At 35.6% G+C, this 25,501-nt stretch overlaps 1 protein-coding gene across 9 annotated transcripts in view; it reads right to left on the reverse strand.

Annotated features, from left to right (window-relative positions):
- Positions 1–309: 309 nt before the first annotated feature.
- METTL25 (methyltransferase like 25) overlaps positions 310–25,501 on the reverse strand; it is a 60,859-nt gene continuing 35,667 nt past the window's right edge. For 2 of the 9 annotated variants that reach the window (XM_061369369.1, XM_061369367.1), the window contains exons 6-12: positions 22,494–22,588; positions 19,958–19,987; positions 18,802–18,875; positions 16,300–16,393; positions 2,873–2,947; positions 2,186–2,257; positions 310–576 (exon numbers count right to left, since the gene is read on the reverse strand). In XM_061369369.1, the coding sequence (XP_061225353.1) occupies positions 478–576; positions 2,186–2,257; positions 2,873–2,947; positions 16,300–16,393; positions 18,802–18,875; positions 19,958–19,987; positions 22,494–22,588 (539 nt within the window). In that variant the 3' untranslated portion in view covers positions 310–477. Of the gene's footprint in view, positions 577–2,184; positions 2,258–2,872; positions 2,948–14,467; positions 14,503–16,299; positions 16,394–16,853; positions 16,918–18,801; positions 18,876–19,957; positions 19,988–22,493; positions 22,589–25,501 lie in introns of those variants that run through there. The other 7 variants (XR_009727824.1, XR_009727825.1, XM_061369368.1 and 4 more) reach the window with 7 other exon arrangements.

Below are 25,501 nucleotides of genomic sequence, written 5' to 3' on the forward strand. Positions count from 1 at the left end.
TACTTTGTGTATGAATCTCTTGTTTACAGTGCAGGTTATTTTTCTGTTTTTACTATGCACCATATGAATCCAGAAAAGAGAAAGTTGAGGCTACTCTGAGACTTCTGGTGCCAACCTCTGGTAAAAATTAGGAAGGTATGATCTTGTGATTAGAAATAGCATGAGAAAGGGTATTGATACTTAGTATAATGCTTTAAAAAGAAGAAACATAAAAAATTACTTAACATATTAATCACATAATATGGGTCATAAATTTTATAATAAAGCTAGATGTGCAACACTTTAATAATGGACATAAGGAAGGAAAGGTATTTATAAAGGAGATACTTATTTCTCATGATTCAAAGAGGCATTGCATTTTTTCCTTTTGCAGATGAAAAGCAGTTTTCTTGAGGAATCAGTTAAAAATAACTGAATAAAATGAGGAAAGAGCAGTATCAGTTCAGAGATTTCAAACTGTCTGCACTTTGCTCCCACTTAAAAACATGACTCTTTCTTCAGAGCAATAACTGCACAGCATCTGGGGGATTTCACGGGATCAAATAACTTCACAAGTCCAGACCAGGAAATGTTTTCCTGTAAAATGATATATGGTTGAAGTACACGAAAATGTGTTTGACTTAAAAGCTAAGACATGGTATTAGGTCCACATTTTGAAACACAAAATTAAAAGAAAAAATAAATCCTTGATGTGAAACAGGAAAAACACTTATCTAACAAGAAAATCACAGGAAGTTTGTTGTGAAAAAGGAACACCCAAACCAGGATACATTTTCAAGTCACTAAATTATTTCTGGCACTATCAAATATTAGATTACCACCCCCTTTACCAATTAAAGGTTTTTTTTTTTGTTGAGCTATAGCAAAAAAAATTAAGGACCAAGTCCTACTCATTTTATGCAGCACATTCTACTACTGAAGCTAATTAACTGACTTTTCAAATGAATCAAGCCAGCTGGATCCAGTCTTCCTGTTGCATATGGCTTTTATCATTTCTATTTTTTCTTCCTAAACACATTTTGTGAATCAACCAGTCCAAGATTAAATCAATGCATATATTACGTTTAGAAAAGGTAAATTAGCGCTAAACACAGCAAGTCTGATTTCCCATCTAAGAAATCATACAGTTCTCTATGTGATTTAGAACTGGTTGGGAGAATACATCATTTTGGAATACATATTTGGGAAAATACATCATTATTTAAATATTTCAAATTATCTCTCTTTAAAAATACCAGTTAGAATAAAAGCATATATTTACTACAGTGCAGTTATTCCAAGTGCGCTGTGGCAGAAAATACAGTGAGTTTTTACTTATGACAAAATGGAGCTGTTAAAGTTTTATGGTGGAAAAACAGAGCTATTCATATGAATGGGTTTAAACTTTATTTTTAAATTATATTTTGACCATGGCCCAGAGCAGAAGCTGGAAGATGCTACCATTTCCTCCTAGCAAATTAGTATTTGTCCAGAAAATGTTTCTGGCACAGAGAAAGTATGACTGCTGCTTGCAAGTTAATCAGGCCAAGCTCAAAATTACTATTAGAGGAAACACTGTAACATAAATCATTATGGAGTAAATGCAGTAGCATTTCTTTATTATGTCCCAGGTCTACACTTGTAAAATATATCTAGGCTGTGCGTTAGTCAAATGTACCTCAGTTGACCCATACAGTTGGAAAAATTGCACCCTCTTTCATCATTCACCTTAATTAAGAAACAATAAATGGAAATCATAAATATTTTGGACCTAATTCAAAATATCTGGAATTACATGATCTATTTAGATAAGCTAGATAAGCTTATTTAGGTAAGCTTTAGCATTTGCAGCATAATGTTTGTTTAGCATTTCCAATATTCTTTTTAATTATTAAATATCTCAGTGTGTTGTATAAAATGAGATTTGTTGCATATTTAATTAATTTCTTTTTTACTCTCTATTGACTAGTAATTACCATACAATTAAAAGAACATAAACTTTAATGTTGCTGCTTTGCTGAAAATAAAAACATCTGCTGGGCATATGTTTATACATAATGGAATGAATGCTTATACTTTTGCAAATATGATGAGAATAATAATTCTTCGACAGAGACTTTTGGTCTGCAGAGTAATAATTTGGCTGAAATAGTCTCATTTCACTGATGTAGCCTCTAGGTACCATAAAATATAATGCAAAAAATACCTGCTCCTTGAGGTAGCAAAGACGATCCAGAAGTATCAAAACTTCTATGCAGGGAGCCAGAACAACCTTCAACTGAAAGATTAGATACTATAATGATTTTGGGAATGAGAGACAATATACTTCCAAATGGCTACACTTCCACAGAACAATTCCAGGAAGGTCAGTCATTTTCCAGTGGTTCTGTTGTACAAATGTCACCTTGCCAATTTTCCCTTTGGGATGGGCATCTTCAAAACAGATTATATTAAAGATCAAAAATATATGGAATGCTGTAAAGCCAGGAAAGTATGTTATTTAGTTGGTTTTGTGACATTGTCCAGCAAGAAAGTGATATTACATGAAACAGAACAATTTTAAAGAGGGAAATAATGAATTTTAATAAAAAGATTTTTTATGAAATAACTGCATGGAGACCAGTCTATGTTTAAAAGGAGACTAACATTTCATTTTTCAGGGTAATAGTCCCTCTTGAAAAAGAATCTTCCATGTGTTCACTTTATTATTTTACTGACACCTAATATAGTTTTGGACTAGGATATGCTCCAGAGTTTGGAAGAGGGAGCTGCTTTGTTTTTGAGATTGCATACCACAGCGTAAGACAGTCCACCTCCACATAAAACTTAACAGGGCTTTGTTCTAGACGAGCACAAATATACAAGGTAATAGTATTAATCCTATGACTTTTACCATATTAAATGCTTCGAGCTCATTCATTCTGTGCTTGTATTTTTCATAGTAATCCATTATACATCTGTCTGGGAGCTGCAAGGGATTGAAACAAAACAGAACAGAACAAAAAAAGATATCAGAGTTATTCTGGTTACTTTCTCAAGAGAACTTTAAATATTTTTTCCTAATTGAAAGTCTCACTACAAAATGAAATCTGTGTTTTGTTTTTCAAATTAGCACTTTCCTAAGGTTTGCAATAATTTTCCAATAGGAGTTCCTCAGTTCTCGTTTACAACAACTGTTATTCAGACAGCATTTTGCCCTGACATGAAATACGGAGATACATTCATTATTCAGAAAGCTCTAGTCATTCTTAAATGAGTATTATACAGTAAAGTGGAGATAACATTCTCATTTCCCTTCTCATATATCTTACCCCCTCTTCACCCCCATCCCGAAGAGATTTATTTAAATAGCTGAGTGGATTCTGGTGTGAGAGTAACATGCATCAGTCAGGACTCCCGGATGGTATTTCACATTAGTAAACCTACTATCAGAATTTGGAAATATTACTTTGTTTCTACATGCCTCAAGTTACCCATCTTCAAAATAAAACTTCCTCTATTTACTTTGAATTACTACACATTCCCCTTCTTCCTTTCCAAATCACCTGATGCAACACTGCCAGCACTGCCACTGACTGTAAATGATACAATTTGGAGCTGAATGTGGCAGCTGAAGAACTTGACTAAGCCAAATACCCCTTCCCTTAGTTCAGCCCTTAGTGGCCAGTGTACCACAGAGGTAACTAGGGCTATGAGCATAACTGGCCTTCACAAAGCCTGTTCTCTACGGGGCAACCAGATCACATCTTCCAGTTTTTAAAAGTCATGATATCTACTCTTCTGCTCTCCACAGTCCTGGAGGCTAAACAAGACATCTAGTAACCTGTCAGAGAAAGGGGAAGTAGGTTTACTACATTATCGGTGATAGAGGCTGCTGGAAAGAGCAGAAGTGAAAGAGCCTGATGTTTGTCTTCAGTATTGGGAGTTTGCAGTGTGGCTACTCTGTTGCAGCTATCGGAAGAGCTAGTCCAAAACTCATCAGAAAAGTAATAATATGACAGACATGTATATGTGGCACTGAAGGACAAGGTTTAATGATGAACTTGGTGCTCTTAAATTCACAGTTGGACACGATGATCTGAAAAGTCTTTTCCAATCTGAATGGTTTTGTGGTTCTATAACAAAAGACTTGGAAAGCTGAAGTATTTAATATATTTTTGCACACATTTATTAGAAGAGTCATCTGAGAGCATGTGGCTAATTCAGTTGCAAAGAAGTAAAATCTCAGCATAAAATAAGAAAAAATATAGAGAACATTTCTATGAATTAAAAGTTTTCAAATCAGGTATGTATTATGAACTTTATCCTAGGGCAACAAAGAAGGGCATGAAGTTGCCTCAAACTATTTATGACTTATTGTCTCTGAAAAGTTCTCAAAGATGGTATGTCAGGTGGCTAGCAGATGTATGCCTTCTATTATAGAGCAGTAAGCTCAAATTCACTGAAAAAACCCTGAAAAATAAAGAATTTAAAAGCCCTGAAAGATAAGCAGATGAGTTATAGTCAACATGAGTTTGTCCAGAATTAATCATAAGTCAGTCTCCTTTGCTTGTAATGAAGGTGAAAGGATTCAAGACAAAAAAAAACCCCAACTGGTTGTCATATTTTGATTTTAGCAATATTTTGGACAACATTTCACATGATTTCATTAGCAAATTTAAGAAAAACGTTTTAGATTAAACTAATATAATGTGAATGAAATCTCTTTGAATGAGCATAACCAGAGAGTAGTTATTAACGAGTGTTTGAACAATTAAAAAGACCTACTGACTGGAGGTCCATTAGAAAATACAGTGTTTCCATTAAGAACTCAGAAAATTGAACAAAAACCACATTAACTAAATCTGCAAACGTGCAACAGGAAGGCACTGCTGGAACTTAAAAGAATTTTCAGAAATTTGAGCACTGATTAGAAGTGAAGTTTGAAATGCTGTACAGAAAAGCATAACGGACTACACTCAGGCAGAAATAATACCTGTTCAGGATGGGGAACAGCAAATGAAAGTGTGGGAGATACAGTAGTTCACAAGCTGAGTGAGAGTCACAGCTGAGCTACTGAAAAAAACCCAGTCACCATTCTGCAACACGTACGGGAGAGAAGCCTGTAAAGTGCGGGAAGTAATCCTTCAACTCTGCTTGGCAGTGGCAAAGCTCTAGCTGGAATAGTGCATCCATTTTGGGGCATCAGATTTCAAAGAAATAGTCTGAAAAAGCCCTCAGAGAGAAAAGAGATCAGAGATCTAGAAAACATGACCCATGAAGAAGGAATGAGAGAACTGGAACTGATCAGGCTAAATAAGAGAAAATTGAAAGTGGGCATAACAATAGTTTTTACAAGGCTATTACCAAGAATCAGGGAACAGTTTGCTCACTGTGTCTACAGTGAACAGGACAAGACCTAATTGGATTGCATTGCAGCAAAAAAAATTCAGCCAAAAACTTGAAGAAAATTTCTCTCTTTGAGGTTAATTAAGGACTGAGATTGTCAGTCTCCATCACACGAAACTTTAAGGTTTGACCAGTATTTTCCAGGAATTACACAAAATTCTAACTCTGCCTTAAAACAGGGGGATGGTTACAAAAACTTTTGTAGTCTTTCAGCCATAATTTTTAAATTTATAAAGCACTTTTTCCCAGCTACGAAGGTGAAGTTGAATAGCTGATCTGGCAGTACTAATGTGGACGAATAGGACTTCTTTGATCTTGTTGGTATTTCATTTTCAGCAAATCTCTGTAAATATCTAATTTGTTTTTCTCTCCCCGTCTAAAAAGTCAAACAAACTAAAATATATCAGCCATGAGATAAACAAAATAGTTTACTTAACCTCTGCTCTATAAGCTTTTCATTTCAACTGAGAACTAAAATGGGTTTAGTACAATGGATTTTTGAAATTACAGGCTATTTGGGATTAAAATACAAAGTTCTGTATTATAAAAATGTGATCATGAAACCTTTCTGCTTTTGTTTCCTTTACGTTCTCCATCTTTTAACATGAAGCATTCAAATTAAAAGAAAACAAGCTGTGAAACGTTTGCCAGATAAAAAGCTGTTTGAAAAATGTCTCCTGGATGTTGTCATACTGAAGTATTAAGCCCAAATGCTTTTCCACTCCAACCTTGCTTACTAGACATTCTGATGTGTATTGATTAGGTACTATTAGATTAGGTATGGATAGATTAGGTACTATTGCAAACTATGCCTCAGTTAAAAGTTTGGTGAGTGAACCAATTCAACGAAACAGCCCAGCAGGAAAAGAGAGAAAGCGCCCACCAAAAAGCATTCACAGAAAAAAAGAATAAAAAGGGTAACTGGTAGCTAGCTATATTATATGGTCAGTTTACTGGAAGAACACTAAAACCCAGATAACACTGCCTTTGTCTGAAACTGCAACAGCTTGCCACCTGGTTCCAGTTTTGAAAATGTTCCCAACACAATCTTCAGCTGTCTTTTCAAGTCAAAGTAGGAGTAAATTATTGTCTGTACTTTCAGGAACAGAATTGTACTTACACATGCAAAGCAAGCCCCATTTAGACACTGAAGTTGGACATGCAAAAGAACTAGGGAGCAGCAAGGTCTCCACTGACCTAGTTATAACTATACCATATCCTGGTGGTGGCACTAAAACTATACCATAGGCCAGACTCATCTTTTATGACCACTAGGAGACTGTCAACAGAGCCCTGGGAGCATGGTAGATGCTACATGCCTGAGCACACCCAAGTTAGACTGCAATCCCACAAACATTGAGCCCATGACTGAGCATGGGCTAAAAAGAAAATATTCATGCAGAAGGTGTGTGACAAATAGCGATACCACACTTAATGTTTTCCCAGAGAGTATTCTTTGAGAGTCGTGCATCTCCCTAGACTAAGAGTATTTAGACTGAATGAAAGTCTGGTTTAGTGTCTGACACTGCACATGCCCTACGGAGGGAAGACAGCCTAATAAGGCTGCTGTTCCAGTCTGTTTAAACAAGCTGCTTTCCCCTGCATTGACTGCACATTTCCATTTCCTCTCTCTTCCTGTACCAGCATTATCATGAACACTAGCAAGAGTATAAGAAAGCAGTCAGGCACCCCTTTTAACAAAGCAGTGTCTTAAATCGGCTTGAAACATTAGGAAAGCATGTCATACAGCAACTTCTTACAATTTTCCCATGACAAAGGTAGTTAAAAATAGCATAATTAATGTAATATAGTGTAAAATAATGTAAAAGAGATAATGAAATTATTTGTTTAAAATGCATTTCAAATGAATTCAATCTATATTATTTGCATGTAATTGAAATAAAAGTCGCGTCTCTTAAGATTCCTTGTCAGACTATAATGTTATGCTACCACAACTGGGATAGTATTTTGTCTGTTCAAAAAAACAATTATACTTGAAAACAGCATTATGCACATACACTTTATAAGCTGAATACAAGTGTTACCTGAGCTTTCATTCAGTAGTAAGCAATGTAACGAACCACGAAATCTGTCAGCTTAAGTTGGGGCTGTTCAGCCTGGAGAAGAGAAGGCTGCGTGGAGACCTCCTAGCAGCCTTCCAGTATCTGAAGGGGGGCTATAGGGATGCTGGGGATGGACTCTTCATTAGGGACTGTAGTGATAGGACAAGGGGTAATGGGTTAAAACTTAAACAGGGGAAGTTTAGATTGGATATAAGGAGGAAATTCTTTCCTGTTAGGGTGGTGAGGCACTGGAATGGGTTGCCCAAGGAGGTTGTGAATGCTCCATCCATGGTAGTGTTCAAGGCCAGGCTGGACGAGGCCTTGGGTGACACGGTTTAGTGTGAGGTGTCCCTGCCCATGGGAGGGGGGTTGTAACTTGATGATCTTAAGGTACTTTCCAACCCTAACTATTCTATGATTCTACGACCCTATAATTCTATGATTCTGTCCAAGAAAACAGAGAAAGTTAAATCTTCAACAACTGTAAAATGCATTGAGTGTGTAAATCCATTTAGAGCCTTCATTTTTTTACTGTTTAGACTCAGTTAACTGCCATGTTAGAATACATGGGAAAGTGGAGAGTATTGTTTTGGCTTTGGCTCCATGTTTGTCCTATGGCTGTACACAATAAAACCCATCAAAATTAGAAACAATCTTAGCAAAGATCAGCGAGTTTGAGGTATTCACTGTCATTTAAAGATATCAACACTGAATTTGGTGAGGGGCAGACATTAAGATTGTAAGAATTCTTAGACTGAAAGTCCTCTCTTTTGCAGTTTCTGCAAAAATTCTCTTTTTAGTTTCCTGTATTGTTGTATGTATTCAGGTTAGTTAATGTCTTAATGTATTATACAATTCTATAACTGACAGTTCCTCAGTCACACTCTTTTCACAGTAGCAACAGTGTCGCCTACTTTAATAATATTTCACTTCTAAGAAAGCAGCTTCTTTCAATGCAACGTAGCAAACAGAAATTAAAAAAAAAAAAACAAACCATCACAAAACCCACCAAGTTCTCAGAAAACGTCGTGGAGGCACTAAGCATTCTTCCAAGGATTCTATTTGACAACAAAACTGGTTAAGCCTATTGGTATCCCAAATAGTACATCACACTAAAACTAAATTACAAATTTGCCAGTAGTAGTTCTCTAGTTAAGACTCAATTTTCAGATGATAAATGAACAACTTATTAAGCATTTTGAATTTAGGAAGTAAAATGAATCCATTTGGTTAAAGAGTTCATATCAGTGCTGAAATGTAAGCTTAAATTTCTTCACTTAACTAGTCCTTTGGGATAGGTTTAGCTAATACCAAACTCCCTTGGTGAAAATCTTGTAAGGTCAGTAAAGCAGAAATCCATACAAAAAATTACTTTTGCCTGCACAAACTTAAACATGCCTGTAAGGAATGAAGTAAAGATCAGTCTCTTAGTTTAGAATGCTCTCCCATGGCCATGGAAGCCTTATTAAACATTTTCTAGGAAGGATGGAACTGCCCAAACACCTCATTTTAAAAAAGCGCAGCTTTTGAAATACTATAATGCAACTTATCCTGACAAGCTACACAAGGACAGAAGCTTTTACCTTGTCCCAGGTTCACCTGCTCACTTAATTACAACATTGCTTGCCAATGATGTGTACAGAGCAGTGTTTCTTAACTGTGGGGGTTAAAATTATGAAAAAACATGCAGAACATTCTGTTCAACATAGTTTGACATAGTTGTGTTCAATGAATCAGAAGAACATTTGAACATCCGAAGCACAGCTGGCATAGGACCAAAATAGGAAATATACATGATAAATTGAAAATGTATCATATGAGAAGCATGTATGTGGAAAGAGGAAGGAATACCCTTAAAGCCTACTCACCATTACATGACTAGAACATGATTAGGGACTAAAGCCAGGACAGGTCATGACACAGGTAAGACTGAGAGCCAACATGGGGGACAGGCCTTCTAATTGCATGGTCCTCAGACAGACTACAAAGTTTGTAAAGGCTTGTCAGATGGCTTCTGGTTTGGTCTGAAAAGGGGGAAAAAATGATCTTAGGGATAGATTCCAAGAAACTCAGAAGGTGTTTCCAAATATTTTCCCAGCCACTGACTGTGAAATTATCTGCAATAATTTACCACTTATGCATTTTCACAAAGCATTTACAGAATCTGGACATCTGAGTCTCCTAGCAGTAGTCTTTGGAAGTGCTCTCTTCAAATTCTTGGCTTTGCAGTGCTTTAGCTAGTGTTTCCACCTAACATTACAGGAATCTGAACAAGGCAAACTTGAACTATTTTTCTATTGATTTTAAAAAGAGCACTAATATCATATAAATAAATGAAAGCAAGCACAGCATAAATTGTCTGCTGAATACAATAAATATAAGTCCAATATCTTAAATATAGATTTAGCTAACATGAATAACTGCCCAATTTTAAAATAAGAGAAGACATCTTTTTAATACATGTTCACTCTGCCATCTGAGCAATTATAAAAAGAAAACATGCACTAAAACTGCAGTTCTAAACCAGTGATAAATCACTGAAATCTTTAATATGCTACAAGTGTAAACATAGTTATTTTTAAAATTAACAGATCCTTGTTTTATAAGAAACAGAATAATATATTTTGTCATAAAAAACTCGGCCTGTGACTATTTTTCACTTGACAGTTACAGCATTGAGATCACTCCACTCAGCTACTTAGTTTTCAGGCTTTACATGTATGCTACTGCCATTTGTAGGCATTTGGATCATCAAAATAAAAGCAAAAAGTCACATATCAATGGTCTTGTATTTTCTTAAAAAGTATCACTGTTTTTAAAAAACACTACTGCTATATAGTATCACAGAATCATTGAATTGTTTAGATTGCAAAAGACCTTTAAGATCATCCAGACCAACCATTAAGCTAACGCTACCAAGTCCACCACTAAACCATGTGCTGAAGTGCCACATCTACATGTTTTTTAAATACCTCCACGGATGTGATTCCACAACTTCCCTGGGCAGCTTGTTCCAGTGTTTAACAACCCTTTTGTTGAAGCAATATTTCCCAGTATCAGATCTAAATCTCCCCTTGTGCAACTTGAGGCTGTTTCCTCTTGTCCTGTCACTTGTCACCTGGGAGAAGAGACCAAACCCCACCTCACTGAAACCTCCTTTCAGGTAGTTGTAGAGAACGATAAGGTCCCCCCTGAGCCTCATTTTCTCCAGACCAAACAACTCCAATTCCCTCAGCCGTTCCTCATCAGACTTGTGTTCCAGACCCTTCACCAGCTTTGTTGCCCTTCTCTGGACCTGCTCCAGCGCCTCAATGTCTTTCTTGTAGTGAGGGGCCCAGTACTGAACACAGGACTCGAGGTGTGACCACACCAGTGCTGAGTACAAAGGGACAGGCACTTCCCTTGTCTTGGTGGCCATACTATTTCTGATACAAGCCAGGATGCTCTTGGCCTTCTTGGTCACCTGGGCACAAGCTGGCTCATGTTCAGCTGTGTACCAACACCCCCAGGTCCTTTTCCACCAAGCAGTTTTCCAGCCACTCTTCCTCAAGCCTGTAGCACTGCATAGGGTTGCTGTGACCCAAGTGCAGGACCTGGCACTGAGACATGCTGAACCTTATACCATGGGCAATGAAACATACAACAACTATTTACACTAAAGACATAAAAAGCTTCCCAAGACTTAAGGGGAAAAAAAAAATCTGTCAAAAAATAAACAGTGAAAAAGAAACTACATTTTCACACAAGTTCTGATTTCAGTATTATTTACCAGTTTTATCATTCAAAACTAAATAGCCTGGAGTTTGCAAAATCATGAAGTCAATGTAGAAAGAGGAAGTAATTTAGGAATTTTAGTATAGCTGAACTAGTAAGCCCAATGCATATTAGATATCTTTGGATTTATTTAATTACCTTAATACAGGAAAAGTATCACTTTATAAACTAATGATATGCAGTATTTTCAGAGATGCTTGTAAAAATCAGAAAAAAATATATATAATTAATTTTTATTTATAAACAAACCTAGAAGTTTTGGTTATTGTAGAGAAAGAAGGCACTGACAAGCTTATTCAATTAAATATAATTCTAAATTCTTTGCAGAACATACAGGATGATATGACATAAAAATTTAGCTACATAGCTACATCAAGGATTTGAAATATTTTGAGTCTAGCATTGATAGGATAAGGTATCAAATATCAAAGTTGTTTAAATTGCTTAAGACAATAAATGAGCTTTTTACAGGATGTGAGTTTTTCTTAATATGCTATTAATGCTATTAATGTAAATACTACTGTGATGGGTAGAATGTCTCACTGAAAGTGCCGTTCACCAAACAGCCAGTTGAGACCCGACAGCTGTGCCTTTTTGGGATGCTCTACCTGAAGCACAGCTCAGGAAAAAATACATAGGCAGCATATTTGTAAGAAGCCTGGTCAGGTTTAGAGCAAACAGGGATGGTGGAAACTGAGCATCTGTTTCTTGTTGCAGATCTCATCTCAGGTTGTTAGATGGGGAAAATGCCGAATCATTGACTTTTTCCTGGGGAAAAGCCCCAGCAACACCAGACTGTTCAAAACTGGAATACACCAGTCACAGCAGACTTGGAAGCTTGGTTGAGCAAAACCAAGTAAATCTGCAAAAAAACACTTACTGACAGGCGCATAAACTTCTTTTTTTGTGTGAAAGCTAAGGTGACCCTACCACTGAAATTACTATTTTATGTCTTTAGCATATGTCTACATCTCAAAGGGTTAAGTGATTTGTGAAGTATTTTGACCAAGACAAAGCAACCATCTTATATGCTATTATCCCACAGCAGTAACTACAGTATGAATATAGCAGGAGATGGAACCAAAGTGCCTAATAACTTTTCTTTGTGGATGTGTCAGGAGTGTTCCCAGCCCTGTTTATCTTCCTGAAATCAGACATGGCATTAAACAGAATTCTCTCCTTACTCCCAGATTGCACTTTGCATGAATCCTGGCCAGCTTCTCTTTGTTAAACAGCTCCACCCGCTGAGGCTCACTTACTAGCAGAAATGGATCCTAGTTGGGTCATAGATCACTAAGTCTCCCAGACATGCAGCCATGCCTTAGCCTTGTAAGCAGCTTCTCCCTTTAATCATCTTAAAACCAGGCCCTGTAAAAGATCTTTTGCTAATATGCCCAAGTACAAGAAATTTAAGAAATTTTTGTTCTTGTTGTTGTTTTTTTCTCCTGTCAAGTGGTCTAGAAACACATAAATACTTATACAAGGGCTTTTTGCTGTGGCAATGCCATTTGTAGCACTTAAGCCAAAGACCTGAAACATGCTCTGCAGAAGAAGAAGGAGCAATTGCTCTTGCTGATTGGAAGAAACAACGCAAGTGAAAGAGTGGCCAGCTCCCCTAGGAGAAGGAGCAGGGATGTGAAAGTCCCACATTCATGTTAAATTAGGTGAAACAGTAAATGAAAGGGAAAAGAAATTTTATTCATAGAATTTCTCCCATATCAATGTGACACTGAGCATTCTTCTCATACAACATGGAGTGTATAGGAACAGAGTGAACTATAACAAAATAAACAACCAGGAATAAAATACTGTCTCGGTGTGTATCCAGACCAATTACTGAAGCCCTGTGTCAGGAATTCATGGCCCACAAAGCAATTCCATTTGTTCTGAAGCTAAAAGCAATATAACTACACCTGTGAAGCATCAAGCTCACACTAAAAGACCTCTCTCTGCCCTCACAAACTGGGAGTATTTTGTCAGACATTTAGTAGTCATGGTGTACGTCTCAGCTTTGCTACTGAGGTGGAGAGATACATGAAAGGGATGGTCCTGTACCAAAAGGCAGAAAAAATTGTTCATTTGTATCTTAGTGTTTCATCTGGACCTGACACACTCTTCCACACTGAAAACAAACACAAGAGAGGAAATTATTTCAGCTAAAGTAATGAGAAACATCAGTCCCTGAACAGTAAGTTGTAATTGTGAATGGCTCTAGGTGACTGATAAATGCTAGGGTTTTTCTTTGTAGAAAAACTATTTTACTATTCAAACTCACTTGCAATTGCTAATCTTTTCATAAGGGGTCTGGGTCTTACTTCAAATAAGCAAAGAAAGATCTTCACATATATTTCACAAGTGAGAGAGGCAGATAAGATTGTTCATATGAAGAATCAGCAGGATTAAAGAACATTATCTTTACTGGAAAATGACTGGATTGCACCGGAGCTACCTCTTGATTGGAACAGAGGCATTAGTGTATAAAAAGGAAGCAGCTGTGATGTTCATGAACCATGAGTCCGGAAGGATGTTTATGTCCCAACAGTCCAGCCACAGTGATCAAAAATGTCCATGACTTTACCATACATGCCAAGCTACCAAACCCTGGCAGTGACTCCTAGAAACATAGTGCCGTTGCCCCTCTACTTCCTAGTACATTTATTATTGTGCAAAGATTAAACTCACTTCTATTTTCTGACAAGCATAATAAAAGACCTGAGACACAGTTTTCTGACTTCTGGTTTTTAGAAAATGCTTTTTCAACATGTAAAACAGAGACTCAGATGCAAATAATATTTCCTCATTGTTCTCTGGTTGTATTACAGTGTAACGCAAAAAATTCTGGAAGTATCCTTCACATACACTTACTCTTGCCTTATATGCTTCCCAAGGCATCGTTTTTTGGCCATTGCTGGAGACAAAGTAGACATTTTGTCTATGCAGTACAGCTGCTTTTTTGTTAATTTTTAACAACAGAGCTAGAAAACAAATTCTGTGTAAATTCCTCTTTGATTTTTGTTGTCTATGACAGCAAATGTTTAGGCTTCATCACAATTTTAGCCATGTAAGTATTTTTTTCTGAAGAGAGGAATTTAACACATTCTCCAATATTGTGTAGATACAGTGCTGGAAAATGAAAACTGCAGTGTCAGAACCACTGTTGAGGGAGCAGTAACAACTTTCCTCTCAGTAATATCAAAATAGCACTGGTTTTGTGCTGCTGCAGATTTCAGCATAGCTGGGAAATAAAAAATAATATTGTTTACATCAGCATAAAATTCAGTCTTCAGTATGCAGCCAGCTGTACATAAAAATGAGGCGAAATATAAGTAAAAATGAGGATTTACTTGAATCAGGTCTTTAGCAAGCACACAAATATGTGCAGCTTGAAGTAGTGTTGACAGACATCTTTCTCTATGGGCAATTTGCATTTGTCCAGACCCTTTCTAGCAAAAGGCAGCATGTCTAAAATCAGACATATTGATGCAAAGTTTCTATGCTTTCTGGCTTTAAATAAAAGAATTTATAACTTTCTACCAGCAGAGTTTAATCAATGATTGACTAAACTGATTATTGCACAAACAGTCAATTATTGCTTTTGGGTGATCGTATGCATACTGAGGAAGACACCATTTTACTGTCAGCTGGAGTAAATGCATGATGTTAGTCCTGTTTATACAGAAAAGCGAAGAGGTAACTCAATTTGCAAGTAGAATTAAATATAATCTTTTTAAAAGCAGGTAAACATCAGGCATAAGTATTTTTCTAAACGTTGTAAGCATGATTCTAATGTCATTTTCATTTACTTACTTGGTTTTTCATTTTCCCCCTAGTTCACGGTTTGATGTGCCTGGAAAATTTGAAGTGATCTGGCATTTTGACTACAGATTTTAAGCATTGCTTTACCAAAGATGACAACAACATTTACCTTAAATAATTACATACTTGCCACTACTACTTTTTCTTTGATTTGTACTAAATTTGTTAATAATCTGTCTAATATTCTCTAGTGTCTCTGTTGCACAACTTGTCACAATGTTGTGATCTTCACACAGTCATATTCCGTGCCTGATGTGATGTTGCCATCTGTTGACCAATTTAGCAGTTGTAGTACTAAGATTAAACACAGAAGAACATAAAAAAAATCCAAAATATTTTATAAGTTTAAATCTCAGATTTGTACTTCTTTATCTAGGAAAGTTTTTAAAAATCTTAATATTTATCCTTAACATCTATTAATTTAAAGAAAAAATAGTATTGGGTCTTCAGGAGATCTACTTAAGGAGACTGTCTAAAGGGTAAATCGGAAATACTTTGGGAACTATATTGTAAGAGAAACATACTGCATGGATGGAATTGCCTATCTTGCTATAATGTTACATTTTCCATTTTCAAAGTGTCCAAGGGGTTTCAAGATAATATTGCTGCAGAAAAAAATGAAAATAAAAAGGGGTCAAAGTGTTTACTATGTGATTCTTTATTCATCTTTTTTGGATCACGTTCAGTTTAAACTTAAGTACAGACAAAAAAGCAACATGTTTGTATAGAATAATATTTCAGCTGGATTTAAAAGGGTATAAGAATTACTTTTATCAAGATGTATTGTAATAGCACAGGCAAGAAGTTCTTCTTGTCTCCTTCACTTGGCATCTGAAAAGTATATTTACCTCTAAATGACAGCATATATAAAATAGAGCATGTTTGGTTTGGGTTTTTTTTTTTGCCTCAAAGGAGATTTGTAGGATTAACTTCAGAAATATCAGAAAGGCTTAAAAAAATTCCGATCATGACCACCATGTATAAAAAAGGATTGGTTGTATATAAAGACATTAGAATATATCAACTTGAAAACAAAATCTTTAAAGAAATTTATACATGGAAGTCTATAAAAAAAACAACCATCCCAACATTAAAAATACCTAACTTTGATATGTTTCTTTTTAATATAGAAGTATGGATTGCCTATATTACTGTTAATAAAAACATGAATACATTTATACAGTAATACATAAACTAAATCAACTCAGTGGCTTAAACATTGTATTGTGGTGCTTACATGAATATAAGAATTTTATGCAGTCTCTGTTTAGTGACTCACCTTTGAATCATCAAGTTCCATCTTTTTCAGAGACTTTCTGACATAATCTATGAAGGAAGATGATTTAGAGAAAGTTTTTCCAACATGTCGATCACTGCAAATACAGCATTGAGATGCAGGCTTTTACACATCCAATAACAGAAACAGACACATTTTTAACTTAATTTTTAATTCAGGAGAAATAAGTCAGATGGATGGCTACTACTGCCAAGCTAGTAACAATTTTTCTTTTATCCTTACTATTTAAAGCAAAACAAGCTATCTAGTACTTGAAGAAATTTCTAGACACAGCAACTGTGCAACTGTACTATAGCTATAGTATGGTTATCATTAGCTAGTTGAAAGTTGCATTTGATTTCTCACCTCATATTTTTATTTCCCTACATGAACTACAAAATTCTTATTTTTGCTCACATATATTTCCTTTTATACTACTATAATACTTTGATAATTTATTGTGGTGATGCTGACATTTATTTACCATTAACCACTAGAAAGATCAAATGCCAAATTGGAGAAAAAAATCACTTTTGCTTGTTACCTTGTGTTTTTACTCTTGCAATTATTATTTCAGTGAATGATGCCAAAATTTTCTCCTGTTTACAACTCAATGGCCTGCTTTTGAAACAAGCAAAAAATAAGGGTTGTTTCAGAAAGCATATTAAAAAAATGCACAAAAACTAATAAATAAATAAATAAATAAATAAGGAAGACCTTACCCTAACAGGACACTTACATTTGTTCTTTCTGTTTAAAATATTTTGGAGAAACAACACACAAAGTTTTTGTTAGTCTGAATTCTCCTTCTTGACTGTGTCCTAATGTAATTCCTCTTCCAGCTGTGCAGTGCAAGACTTAAATTTTCAGCTGTAGAATTTTCATCTGCCCAATTACTTAGGAATAAATACACTGCCTTCCCCCCAGTGAAAAACTGAGTAGAAAAATCTTAGTTCAAAACTTTTTATCCTCTTTATTCTTAGTAAACTGCCTTTCTCCTTATTTAAAGAGGCCAAAAGAAAGACTTCATTCAGTGGTATTTCTAATGCTGTTTAGCTGGCAATGATTCTCATTGAGAATCATTTCTGTGGTCATATTTAATATTCAGATGCACCTAAACATTTGGGCTGATGCAGTCTGAAAATCAATTCATGATTATGTTGTTTATGCATTATGTACATGTTTATGAATATGCTTATGCCTCCTAATCACAAGCTACTGTGATTAGGTAGAAAGAAACTGTCTGAGTCTGTCTGGGATGGAACTATCTTCACAACAGCCCATACAGTGCTGTGCTTTGGATTTGTGACTAAAACAGCACTGGTAACACAGAGATATTTCAGCTACTGCCAAATAGTGACTGTACAGCATCAAAGACTTCTCTGGTTTTCCCTCTGCCCCCCAGGAAGTAGGCTGGGGGTGCACAAGATATGTGGGGGGACATGGCCAGGACAGCTGACCTGAATGGACCATAGGGATATTCTACACCATATAACATTATGCTCAGTAATAAAGCTGGGAGAGTCTTCCCAAGGTAGTCACTGCTTTTATTTCAAAAGTATAATATTTCTGCAAGTTATAATTCCTTTAACAAATGAAACATATTATGATCTACCTCACCCTTCTTTTCATTGCAGTTTAGTAGCCATGATTTTACGTATGATATTTTACATAATTTTAAAATTAACAAGCATTTCTTCTTTCAGGAGCTTGACCTTCTGAAAGGTAAGCTGTCTGGCTCTACATTTACCAAAAGATTTGGGGGTATTTGCATTAGCACTTATTTCAGATCAGGAATATAATTCTGAAATGAATTTTCTGGTTTTCCCCACCTCTAATGCCTTATTCATACTGTGGAATAGGATCAGAGTCCCCAAAATGGGTTATTTTCAATTTAAACTAAACTGGAAGGTCTGCTTCTGAATGTCCTCCAAGTGCTAATGGGCATACATTTCACAGAATTAGATAAAATCTAATCCAACTACAACTCCAGAAAAAAAGAGTATAGTTCAGATGACAGGCCCTCAGCACCAGCTCTCCAAATCCCATTGTATAAGGGCACAGTACCAGCCAGCGTAGACAGTGTAAGTAGCCTTTTACAGCCACAATGGCCACTGATCTTTAAGCAGTTTTTCTCAGGACAAATAGAAATGGTTTTTTGTCTTCTGAATTGTTGAAGTTGCCAAAACCTCTGCATAAAAGGGTAGCCCAGGATTGTGTTGTCTTTTTTAGTGAATTTGCTGTCAATTCTCTGGTGAAGTTTTACTCACATGTCCATTACAAAAGAGGACCTAATTCAGTGATGGCTAAAGGAAGGGCAATACATCTGTGCTATGGATTTAGGATGAAAGAAATTATTCTGCATTTTACTAACACAATGTATATACAGTCTTATAAGACTGGTTCCTACACCGTTCAGCTTTCTCATAAACATTTTCTCTACATAATAGAGGTAAAAAAGAATCAGATCTTTGATTCGTATTCTGTTAATTTAGAGCTTCTTACCTTTTAGTAATACCATAAATTTCTTCTATAATAACCTGAAGAACAGCTCGATAAAACAATGATTCTGTAGGCAGCTGCAAAAAAAAAATTACCACAGCAAGAATTTAAAACTGTCACTGAAATTAAGATCAGAGTAACAAAAGAGTATTGACTTCCTTCACTACTTATTGGCTTGTATTCCTTACAATCAGTCATAAAAGGTTGAAGAGGACAATTTACTAATGTTCTTGCATCCACTTAAAACTATGTTTCGGGTCAGTTTCTAACAAAAACATGAATGCAAGAAAAAACATGAAACTCTGAAGTAAAAGTTCAAAGGTTGTCAGAGGAAAAGGTACTGAGCATGATCTAAATTTTACTATGCAAAATGAAAATAACAATTTACCTAAGGTGCTTTAAAGCCAAAAGGAGTAATCCCTAGATGAACCACCATATACTGTGGTCTGAACCATGTAGAAAGTACAATGCTCATAAAAAAGAGATTACACTGGAAACTTAATATCTTTGTGTATGAGAGATCTGTTTGTATAAAACCAGTTAATGCTTACAATTAAAAATTCACAGCGAAGTGCATTTACTAGGGTCAGTGGGCTTACATATGGAAAGAAGAGGTCTCTCTGCCCTGGCTTTTAAATATTTGCACTGTTGGTGTCCACCACCCCGAAAAGGATAACTTGCACAACAATTCAAGGTATTCACCGGGAAAAAACATATAAGGATAAAAATGAGAATGATGATGTTTCTAATGGGTTCAAGCTTTTGTCATAACAATTTCTATTTTTACATTAGTTGATAAAACACTGGGACAGGGTGATCCAAAACAGGGATATCAGAAGGACATTTATAGTGAATTTATGTCTGAGCTGAAAAAAAGTGAAAGAAGGTAGGAAGGGTAGTTTAATGCCTTAAGTTTTAAGCTGTGCTTTTTCTCTAAACTCTTATTTGCCAAAAGAAAACAGATTCACTAAGTACAATCACAGCAACTGAGATGTTATTTCACAATGACACATGCTATCTATCAGGATTTGACATAGTATATGCTAGTCTTTTAGATTCCAGAAATGCAGAAGTTCAATAAAAGGCCAGGGATTAAGAGCGTTCAAGGAGGAAAAACACATTTTATCTTAGAATGGCTAAAATAAACAATATTACTTACCATTTGGCCAACTGCAACTCGCTCCAAAGCCTTTAAGAGTAAAGGAATTAAATTGCTGATATGTTTATTCTTTATCAGAACATTTTATAAACACATAGTGTAAAAGTCAGAGGAGATGACATTTTAGAAGATTAATGGTGTGACATAACATGAGCTTGCACACTTTAACGTGTTAATACCTTCAGGGACTCATAATCAGCTCACTCCTGTTGTTTTGGTTTATTTATAGGAGAAGCAATGACAACTAACTGTATGGAAATAGATGCATGCAAAATTTGTTTTTCTTAGTATTGTAAAAGAATTTCAGAGGATTACTCTCTGTGGAACTGCTAAAAAGAAATGCATTTTTCTTGAGTCTGTTCATACCAACATACAAATAATTCACTTTGTATATTCAGCTATTTTAAAATAAATATTAGTTCAGTGTACAATATCTTTAAATACTTTTAGTCCCTGGTATTCAGATAAGTTCTGAACTCCCATATGTAGAGAAAACGAAAACTTCAGAGAGACTGCTGTTTAAAATACTGTGAAATATCTTTCACTAGATTCTTCATATCATAAATTCTAATGCAGGCGTGAAAGCATTTATTTTTATGATCTATAGTGACAAAGAATGACAAATAATTAAAAGCATGGAATACTTTTCCACACTTGAAAAGATACAATGTTTATAAAAAATTCAACTGAGTATTAAAGATCATAGTAGAAACGAGGACAAAAAAATCAGTAAATTATCTGACACTACAACATATTAGATGATAAACAAAATTTGCCTAACAATTTACAGGTCATTGCCACCTTTAGTCCCCAAACTCCACTACAGAAAATAAGTCTGTGTCTGAATCACCCACTTCTCCTTCTTCTAGCTTTAGAATTGATCTTGTATTTCAGGCTGTTCTTCAACACGATCCAAGTAGTTGCAGTTCCTCTGTTCATGGCTTTGGCTGACACTCAGATCTAACTTTTGCTGTATAAGCTGTAATTTTCATACCAGTATATATCTGGTGCTGCTTAGAAAATGGATGTGGGTTCTAATATGTACTGCAGGGGTCTGAAACTGAAACTCTCATCCAGAACCTTTGGCCTTTGGCACTTTAACCAGTTTGAATGACATGTAATAATGAGCATCAGCAATAATGATCATTGCACAGCAGACTCATTTTCTCCTAGCTAGCCATTACCCCTAGGAAGATGGGTGCCTAGCTGCACTGTGCTGTCTCCCTTGTACCTCCTAGACGACAAGGAAAATCCTAGTGAAATCCTAATGAAAAATGCATAGAGAATTACAAATACAATAATAGGAAAAGTATCTAGTGACACAGGAGAAGTCTTTGCCTTTTGTGAATGTTTAAACAAAAACGTTTTAAACTGCCAAATTTCTGTGATTTCTGTGAAATCTAAAATAGATATATATGTCACGATCGGTACTGTCTCTTGGGGGTCATTTTCTTACAAAATTTATCTTCCTACCATTGTTGAAAAACAGCCCAAACTTCTTTCCAAAATAAATGGAATGGGAAGGAAATAGCTAATGTGTCAGCTGAGGAACAACTGGTATTGTACGACACTGACAACAAGAAGAGAAAATGCAAATCCCTTTTACAAAGTACTTTTCGTGATTAGTTTTACAGTAACATCTCTAAAATGAATAATTTTTTTTTATTGCACCTTTCCAAGAGTAACACATTTAAGCCTTATGAATACTAAACAACTGTCCTCCTATCCTTTCTCCTGATAGCATTTAACTATCATGTTAGTTCAAGTTTACATAACCTTATGCATTAGCCTAAATTGTCTTTTTTCTACACTGTTCTCTGTAACAGAGGCACAGAGCAAGCAGCAGAGGCTAGCCAGGACCTGATGTGATTCATTTTGATACCAGAAATTAAAAATTAATAGCAGAAAGGAATAGTGGTCTTCTAACTGAAACACCAGTTGAAATGTTCAGTACTTTTCTGTTTTTTCAAATTAGACAACAGTTTATCATACTGTCTTGATGAGGTTATGTCTTTAAAAGCACTTTGTCTCTTGGTGCAATATTAAAAAGATGTTTCCAGTCTCTTAAGCCACACAGATTTTAGAGCTCTTCTAGTTTTTCGAATAGGCAGGTTCGTCTGGGTTTTATACAGTCAGAACATTCAATATTATGAATCATGAAGGTGTTGGGGGAGTTACTGATTGCAATCCTTCTACAGTTACCTTGCCCTCCCTAAGTCCTTGGCCACGAACTATTACCCTGAGGAATTACCTTGTTTAGGTTTCAACAAAGGTTTGGCCCTTCTGTCCGCTCTTAAAAAACATTTCTGTCAATACTCCTTTTTTTCATACCTTCAGCAAGTATAAAATATATAAAGCTGGAAGGTCAATACTATTTTTTTTAGAACTAATTCATCATGCTTACAACATTAATGATGTTGTTCTGTAGAATCTTGGATTAAACTCATGGCTTTAGGATTAGAAGCCAAAAACAATGAATCCTGTAACATCTGGATAAAGCTCTGAGTTAGGAAAAAGAAAAGAAGAGAAATCATACCAAGCACGCTGACATTCTAGCATTGCGACCACAGCACCAACCTTTGTCCTTCAAGTACTGACACATGGGAAATCCCCACACTTCTTTGGGGCATTCTGCAAAATGAAAAAAAAAAACCACAAAAGGCACAGCTTTCATGGGCTATTTTTCTCTTACAGAATACAAAATGTTGAGCAAAATGAACTGTAGTTAACGGTAGCAGAAACAACTGTTCTAGTACAGTACCAAAACCCATGGTCATGCTATAGAAATCATATTTTCCCTGCACCAGATGTTCTTAGCTTGCTGAATTCCTGAAAACTTCAGATTTTCAAAAACTATTTGCTTTTGCAAAAATCCACCAAAAAAAAAAAAAAAATTCCAGGGGACAAGAGAAGAGCTTGCAAATACCCACTGCACCCTATGCAATGCCATGAGTCAGAAAATGTAAGCCTGGCAGTCATTTAACGTAGCAGGACTTCAGTATCCCTCTCATTGGGTTATTCTACTATCATAAACATCTTCCAAACATCACACAGAACCTTGTTTATTTCAGTACTTGTTTATTTCAGTTCTGAAGGCCCTTTCTGTTGTGAAGCAGACTGTTTATTTTCCAGAAAAGAGCAGCTGCAAAGGCTCTTGCTGTTTCTTCAAAACACTGAGAGGCATTCGCATCACAGTCTGTGCTCAGTGTGTTTCAGTAACATTTATATTTGAATAACAACACAATCCTTCACGTTTAACACTAATGCAAATGTGGAAAAGCTAAAGTATAGGGATTACTTTATAGATGTTCATAATACCTACTTTTAAATGTAGACAAAATCTACAATGTATTGAATTTTCATTAGCACATTTGTCAGCTGATTTTTTAGAATGCTAAATAAGAATCACAATTAAAAAAAAAACCAACAACCAACAAACCAACTAAAAGACCCAATTGGCTGGGATCCTGGCTTTTTAGCATAGAAAGATGACCAGCGCATATTAGAAGATAAATCATATAACAGGGTTAAAAAGAGGACAGCAGAAATACAGCTCTTCAAATTTACCACCAGTCTGAGAAACATATGTGCAAGTAGAAATCATTTCATGAAAGTTAAGCAAACAAAAAGGGAAATAGGAAGCTATAAAGGATACGACCTTCCTCCCCACAGCGAAAGCCCTTTGTTTTCTACTGGTAGTTCCTAGTCTTTCCTGGTCTCTAGAGACTGACATGGTAATCTTCTGCAGGCAACCTCACACTTTGCTCTCCTTTTGGCCCTGAGAAATACCAGAGGCTCTTAGGGGATGAATACTGGTTTGAGAGCCATGATTTAAAAATAGGATTTTAATTCTGCTTTGTAAGTGCCTAATGACAAGCTATAGAATATTCATTAACTTCAAGTCTCATTACTGAGTAATTGGAATAAAACTGAGTATTTCTACTGCAGGGATTGTAAGAAGCACTTATCAAATATATATATATTTTTTTTTTTTTTTTTTTTTGCAAAGACAACAATTACTGCCATGGTTCCTATCGTATGAGTCACACTAATAAGTCTTTCAAATACATTTATTAAAATATTAGAAAAAAACCAACTTGCAAACTGAGTTAGAAAGATGAAATCATTATCTTTTCAAGTAAACCCTTTTAATTTACACGCTATCCTCTAGGCAAACTAATCATTCATGAAAGTTAAAGTTGCTACCCCGTGAGCTACAGTCTCAGTATTAGTGCACTGTACTCATGCATGATTCTGAAGAATTTATGATACCTTTGAAAAAGATAATCAGGCAAAGCACCATCTTCATTTAATTTACTGAAGCTGTAAAACAGGAGAAAAAGAGAAGGAAACTAATGCTCTAACATAGAAATTTTTGTGTATATCTAAAATTGACCACATATACACAGTACTGCCTTGAGTTCCATTTAGTTTTCCATATCCAGGCCATTCTTAAGCACACTGCTGATTAAAAAAATAAAAAATTGTAGGATGAATATATTGCTATAAAATTATAACATTTTAACCCCCAGGAAATTCTTTTCATGCCTGCAACTATTTTCAGATATAATTAATATTATAGAGCTAGCTAATTACCATATTGTGCATCTATCTGAATAGACAGCAGCTGTTCCAATCTGTATAAATCTCCCAAAAACATTCAAGTAACATTTTAAGTACAGGTATTCTATGGAAGATTTCACAGCAAACAGCTCAAGCCCAGCTTGAGCTCAAACATTCAACAATGCATGAAGCAATCACATTATAATTCAATATAGAGTAACCAATCAGACAGAAGTCATTCAATTAAAACTTAAGAAATGGAGGAATCTAGGTAATTATTTGATGAACTGAAGCTTGCCTGGGGTATAATCCTAGAACCTATTAGTTAAATAACTATAACTTTCCCTCTAAACTAACCTCTTAAAAAAGTCTAAATCTCACATTTTGTAAAATGAATTGTTGTAAGCATTACAGAATGACAGAATGGTTGAGATTGGAAGGGACCACCAGAGGTCATGTACTCCAGCCTCCCTGGTCAAGGAGGGTCACCTACAGCACATTACTCAGGATCGTGTCCAGACGGTTCTTGAATATCTCCAGGGAAGAAAACTGACTTCACAATCTCTTTAGGCAATCTGTTCCAATGCTCGGTCAAGACCAATGTGCTTGGTTCAGGGTAGGTCACCTTCACAGACACCGCTGAACCTCTGCACCCCTTTCTTCAGAAATATGTCTCAATGGCAAGAGTAAAATTTTCAACTCTACAGACTCAGGCAGATTATATGATACAGAATTGACACCAGAGCTAAGAAAAGCATTTTTATCTTCAAAAAAGAAAAAAAATATTCCTTTCTTTGAGCAAAGGTTTTCATTAAAAAACATAATCAGGTTTCAGTTTAACAAAACAGTGTATTTTCTATTATTTATATTACAACAAAATAAACAATTGCAAAAAAAAAAAAAAAGTTACGTTCTAGAACAAAATCTATAAACCAAACTATAATTTCACAGTAAATCACAGAGGAAGAGAACATAGAAGAC

The sequence above is a fragment of the Neopsephotus bourkii genome, unplaced genomic scaffold (assembly GCF_033783945.1).
Source record: "Neopsephotus bourkii isolate Nb327-2 ecotype Australia unplaced genomic scaffold, CSIRO-AGI_Nbou_v1 NB_1493, whole genome shotgun sequence".
Taxonomy (NCBI): Eukaryota; Metazoa; Chordata; class Aves; order Psittaciformes; family Psittacidae; genus Neopsephotus; species Neopsephotus bourkii.